At 27.4% G+C, this 6,536-nt stretch overlaps 1 protein-coding gene across 3 annotated transcripts; it reads left to right on the forward strand.

The window, feature by feature from the left end:
- The first annotated feature begins 2,464 nt into the window (after window positions 1–2,464).
- LOC100165415 (nucleoporin SEH1-like) lies at window positions 2,465–4,420 on the forward strand. Of its 3 annotated transcripts, none has more exons than XM_029486087.1 (6): window positions 2,465–2,695; window positions 2,767–2,923; window positions 3,022–3,280; window positions 3,361–3,600; window positions 3,652–3,818; window positions 3,950–4,420. In XM_029486087.1, the coding sequence occupies exons 1-6, from the start codon at window positions 2,585–2,587 to the stop codon at window positions 4,105–4,107; spliced, it is 1,092 nt and encodes a 363-aa protein (XP_029341947.1). In that variant the 5' UTR covers window positions 2,465–2,584; the 3' UTR covers window positions 4,108–4,420.
- Window positions 4,421–6,536: the final 2,116 nt, after the last annotated feature.

A 6,536-nucleotide genomic window follows, 5' to 3' on the forward strand; every position in this document is an offset into this window, starting at 1 on the left:
TTAATTAATATTATAAAGAGAAAATATTTGTATGTTTGTACCAAATAAACTCAAAAACTACTGGACCGATTTCAAAAATTCTTTCACCATTAGAATGGTACATTATCCCTGAGTAATATAAATTATTTATTACTTGAAAAAATTAGGGATCCCTACTAAAACTTCGGAATAATGTCCCTTTTTTGTTTGTATCAATCAGCCTCTTTTTTTGTATGTACACGCATATCTCGAAAAGTACTAAACGGATTTTAATACGGTTTTCACTAATTGATCGGTTGAGTCGCGGGGAAGGTTTTAATGTATAATTTGTTTTGGAAAAAATAATTGAGTTGTTAAATATAATAAGTAATAACAATAATATCTATTTATTATATAAAAATGAATGTTTATATATCCTAATGAATATATTAGATTTGTATGTTGATTGTCATTGATTAATAGGGCAGATCAAGCATACAATCGAATTTTAGTACAATACCTACTCGATATGCTGTCGTACATTGTCCGCGATCCGGCGTATAGTCGAATTGCCTACCGCGGGGTGGCGGAGTTGCACTTAATGCACCGAGTTACACCCAAAAAGAGTTGAATAATCACAATTGTTTTAAGAGTTAATATTTTTTACGGTCAACGAAGTGTGCAGGATCAGCCATATTATAATAAATTAGAAGAAACATGGCATATAAATTGTATATAAATATATTTATTAAAAATACAAATCTTTGGCCTGGGTCACTAGTTTATATAATAATATTAATATTATACATTTTTAAGCTATCAAAGTTATAAACAGAAATTTCGTGAGTAAATAGTAGTTACCTTACAATATAATATTATACGCAACCTGCAACTACTTACACAAAATTCATGTAGGTACCACATCTCCATATTGATACAAGACAATAAGGCGAAAATAGTTAATAGAGAAAGAAATTAAAGTTATATACTTATAGAGTTATATATATATATATATATTGCACCTTTGTACAAAATAATTAAATAAAAATATGTATTTTCTTGTTTTCTTATTATTTTATTTATCTATATCCTAAATGTTTAAGTACAATTTATTATATATTTAATAAATATATATATTATATTCAATTTAAATTTGATTTATTTTTTTCAGAAAAATAAATAAAATTATTGTTTCTGAAATTCGTGATTATAATTTATTTTAAATGTATCTAAATTTTGTTAACGTTTACAAATTATATGTACCCAACGTCCTAACCAATAAAGTTACAATACGTACAGGTATGTAAACTGCTTAATTGCTAGCAGGGGAAGAGGTGTTCAAATTTTAAACTTTTATTTTTATTTTTATTTGATAAAATGTTAATTTTTAAGTTAAAAAACAGCTTAATTAAGTAATTTAGAAATTAAGAAAGTAAGAAATTACTAATTAGTAAAAAAAATGTATCGTAAGTATTGTTCTTATTGGTTTAGTAAAAAGTTTAACATAAAGCAACATTTATTTGTATAACCGGTTTTACGAAATTCGATATTCAAACGTCAAATAGCGATTTATAATATACGATCCTAAAATGATTTTTGTTATTTTGTTGTTTACTTAGAAACTTAGAAATTTAAAACTATTACTATACAATTAAAATAATTTAAGAATATTCTTTGAAATTTTTTTTAACTAGGCCTATGAGCCGAAACAAAAATCAAAATCTGATATAGGTAGGTACTATTAGTTATTACTATGGTTTAAAAGTCGATACTCCGGACTATACGCAATTATGTTAATAGAGCAATGACGAACTAAAAGGAAAAAATTATTTCTTGAGTTAAAGATAGTCTTTAAAATGAATGTTTTTAAGAACTTTAATCAACTTATAAATAAAAGCTACATCATTAAAGTTAATATCATATAATATAATATAGGTACCCTAAATTTAATCATATTCAAAATGTTTAATCAAGATAGGTTTAGCCGGTTTAGGTACCTACTTAGTCTGTACTACACTACTAAAACAGTAGTATTGTGTATAATATAATATACATTATACATAGTACGTAATATAAATCCACATAAATTCTATAATATTTTAAATGTGTTTTGTGTTTACAACCAACGTGATTATAGTTCTTTTAATATAATGATTGACTTATATAAACTAATCGACAATTGTTCTTCAATTTTCGTTTAATTAATTTAACCATATAATAAAAATTAACACAAATTAGATATTTTGGCTTGAATTTATTCAGAAACAAAAGACAAGAATTGTTCCGTAAGCATCCTGGACCATTTCGTTAAGCCCACGTACAGTTCCAAAAATCAATACATGTTCAAAAAGCCATAATAAACTTACCCTTTTGTATCTTCAACGACATCCTGGCGCCAGCCGTGAAACTATCGATCGGCTGCCAAAGATATTACAAATACTCCTATTTAGTGTACATAACCTAAATGTTTTTATCATAATCTTATGCAATAAAAAATTTTCGAACTTTAAGCGTTTAAAAATTTAAACATTATCAATATGACAATATTTATTTTTGTAATTGTATTTAATTAATTGAATAATTTCAGCTTCTAAAATAAATATTAAATACATAACAAATGTGAAACATGGTTGAAGCACACAGTATTAATGCGGAGCACAAAGACTTAATACACGATGTTGCATTTGACTACTATGGAGAAAGAATGGCGACATGTTCTACAGATCAATTTGTTAAAGTAAGTGTAATTCTGTTGACTATTTATGTTTGAAAATATTGAAATTATACTTTTAATATTGTTAAATATAGGTTTGGGACCAAGATGAACAAGGTAATTGGAATTTGACAGCTAGTTGGAAGGCTCATAGTGGATCCGTTTGGAAAGTAACTTGGGCACATCCAGAGTTTGGTCAAGTAATAGCAACATGTTCCTTTGACCGTACTGCCGCCATTTGGGAAGAAATAAGTGAGTATCGTAACAATTATGATTTTAAAATTGTGTCATTAATTGAAATTGATGCCAATATAAATTACCAAACAATATTAACAGTTGATTTTTTGTAGTGGGGGAAAGTAATGAAAATGGAACATTATTACGGCATTGGGTGCGCAGAGCAAACTTAGTTGATTCCCGTACTTCTGTAACAGATGTAAAGTTTGGTCCAAAATCTTTTGGATTAATTTTAGCAACTTGCTCAGCTGATGGAGTAATGCGAATTTATGAAGCCCCCGATGCAATGAACCTTGCTCAATGGCCATTGCAACATGAAGTATCATTAAAAGTACCTAGTAGTTGTCTCACATGGAATCCTTTATTATCTAAGTAATAATTTTATGCAATTTACTAGTATATTATAAATTATTTAACAAAATTAAACGTTTTTTTTTTATTTTTTTTAATAGTTTTAGAACTCCGAATGCAATGATAGCAGTTGGTAGTGATGATAATTCCAATACTTCAAACAGTAAAGTATTTATATGTGAATACAATGAAGTATCTCGTCGATGGGCAAAAACTGAATCTGTAGCTAGTGTAGCTCATCCAGTACATGATATGATATTTGCACCTAATATGGGACGATCATTTTATTTGTTAGCAATTGCGACAAATAATGTTCGCATATTAAAACTCAAACCAATTCTGTATGTACTAAAGTTATAATTTAACTGTTGAAAATTATTTTTTAGTAATAGTAATTATAATTTTTTACACAGTGATGCTACTAGTGGTTTCCCCTATACTATAGAAACTGCAGCTCAATTTAATGATCATTTTTGTACTGTCTGGCGTGTTGCATGGAATATAACTGGCACTGTTTTAGCATCATCTGGTGATGATGGATGTGTGAGACTATGGAAATGTGAGTTTTAAGATGTTTTTGTTTTAACTAATTCATCTCATGTATTCAATTTATAATTAACAATAATAATTCAAGAAGATTATAATAAATAATTTTAAACTGGTTTTAATTAATATCTATTTTATTTTTAGCAACAGTAGATGCCTGGAAATGTGTTGGAGTGTTAAAACGTGATGGAAAATTGCCACAACCACAATCTAAAAAGACCCAATCAACTGCTCAAAACAATTTAACAAGGTTTTTCAAACTTGGTCAAATAACTCATCCTAGTGAAGTACATTGGCATTAATGGCTTATTATTATTTATTTATCTTTTGTTTATTCATTAAATCTTGAATGTGAGGAAATTCCATTGTTTTTCAACTAAAGCAGTTACAATATTATTATTTTAATTTTATAAATACCAACAGTGTAAGTTTTATTAATGTTTTAATGTTTTAAATAAGCATTCTCCTATGAGAACAACTGAATTTTTGATGAAAAGGGGGGCTTTTACTTGGCGAATCACCTTATATTATATAATGTTTAACGACTAACATGAGTGACTTGACGACAATTGCTGCGCTTGCCGACTGTTAATAACAGAATCAGATTTTATATTATTTTATTATCCTATCATTTATTATCGTCCTTCGATCTTCATAGAACAATAGTTGTGTGCTTTTGTATAATGGTTCGTATCCTGGTAAATGCCGTTATTATTTTTTTTTCTTACGTTTTCAGGCTTGAGTAAATATCAAACAAATGAAACTGAATTAAAATTGCTTATATTAGTTAGATAATACATTTTTAATTTTTGACAATCACCGGGGTACCTAATTTAAAACGTCTAAACTTCTAAATAGTATTGTTCAAATATCTGTTTTTTAAAATTTTTATTAAGTGCTACATTTTAATTATGACTTATTCTGTTTCAACAAGTTTCACATCTATAGTGAAAGAAAATTTTAAGAAATGCATCAAATATATACTTATATAAGTGCAACTAAATAACCAAATTGATTCTTTACGTTGTCTATATAGTTATTGAAGCATTTAAAAAAAATTCCCAATACTGAGCAGAGGCTTAAACTGTAATGACTATAGTGAATTAATATTATAAAAAAATTATAAACTTGAATTTGTACCTTACTAAAATAACATATTTTAATAATTTAATGTTTACCTCCTCATTCCACTTTTTTGTGATGAGTGTTATACGCACACTATTTTGCTATAATAATAAAATAAAATATCAATTGATTTATATTTAATATATATTAACAACTAGATGATCCCGTGCACTTTGTTGTGCTTTAAATGTTCCAACTCTATATGACGCAAACTTTTTTCAATTAGTTATTTAATATTTGGTGTATCTGGTCTGCAACAGTATATTATCAGGGAGGCAATCTACCTACGGTAGATCGCGCACCCCGTGGTGTTTGTACGTAAGTGTATGATTTAATTCTAAAGTATCAAAGTTATACCAAGTTTGTCGTATTCCACCTATGGTGGATTAATATAATTAATTAATACAAAATCCTAACCTAATATAACTACTAATATCAGATGAATAAAAAAAAAAAAACCAAATTTAACTTTTTAACTAATTTAAATTAGTCTGTCTTCCAAGAGGTCTAATCTACACACAAACATTAATTTATATATATATATATATATATTGACAAAAAATAATAATACAAATCAACAAACATGCCCGATTAACCATTAGCAACTAATATATAATACACTGTTGTATTTTTACATCCAGATTTCCTACTTTTCAGGTGGATTTTCCTAAAATTTTCTTTCTTAAAAACTTTTGCATGCCTAATTTGATGGTACTTTCAAAAAAAGCCGTTCAAACTTGTATTAGAAGTTATGGTTAAAAAACTTCAATATGCTCAATTTTTTCAAAAATCGCGTTTTTAAATTTAAAATAATAAGCAACAAAAAATTATAATGTACAGGTAATAGTTTAACATTGTTATCGTTCTATTAATAAACCCATACCCCCACCACCATCAGGGTTTTTTTTTTTAATACTTTTGGCCCGGTGAATCTAGATCCTGTTATTGAATTTTTTCGTTAAGCCGGTAATTTATACGATCCAAACAGTGGCGCATTTAAGAGAGGGCAACTGGGGCGGGAAATTTTTTATAGTTTACCACTACATAAAATTGAAATCTTTCTATTTTGTCTGATATAATTATTATTCATTATTCAAAATACAAAGTATAATCAAGATCAGGGGTGGATAGGTAATATTTATGTTACAGGGAAATATTTAAAGGGACCCCCCAACTGAAAAAAAATTTGGTCGCTTCGCTCGCATTAGATATTCAATCTAACGTCTTTACCCATAAATAAAATGTTTAGTGCGAAAACGTATTTTTAGTTAAACAAAATTACAACTTTATTGGGAAAACGGCATATGAGGAAAATGCTTTTTTTCGGTTGTGAGCGATTTTTGAAAAATTTCGCGTAAGGTCGTATAATTCCGTACTAAATGTCGTCCAAAAAAAATTTACAAAAACACAATATTGGGAGGGGGGATTAGGGAAACATATGAGGATATTTCGATCTTCGATTAACGATAAAAATTTAAAATACTATGTTAAAGATCCGTAAGCCAATTCTTGACTTATCGTTTTATTATTATATTGTTAAAAATAACAGTAAGTAATAATAATTTATATAAAAAAAAATATAGTTTTAATTTAAACTATTCCTATT

Source organism: Acyrthosiphon pisum, chromosome A1 (genome assembly GCF_005508785.2).
Source record: "Acyrthosiphon pisum isolate AL4f chromosome A1, pea_aphid_22Mar2018_4r6ur, whole genome shotgun sequence".
In the NCBI taxonomy this organism is placed as follows: domain Eukaryota; kingdom Metazoa; phylum Arthropoda; class Insecta; order Hemiptera; family Aphididae; genus Acyrthosiphon; species Acyrthosiphon pisum.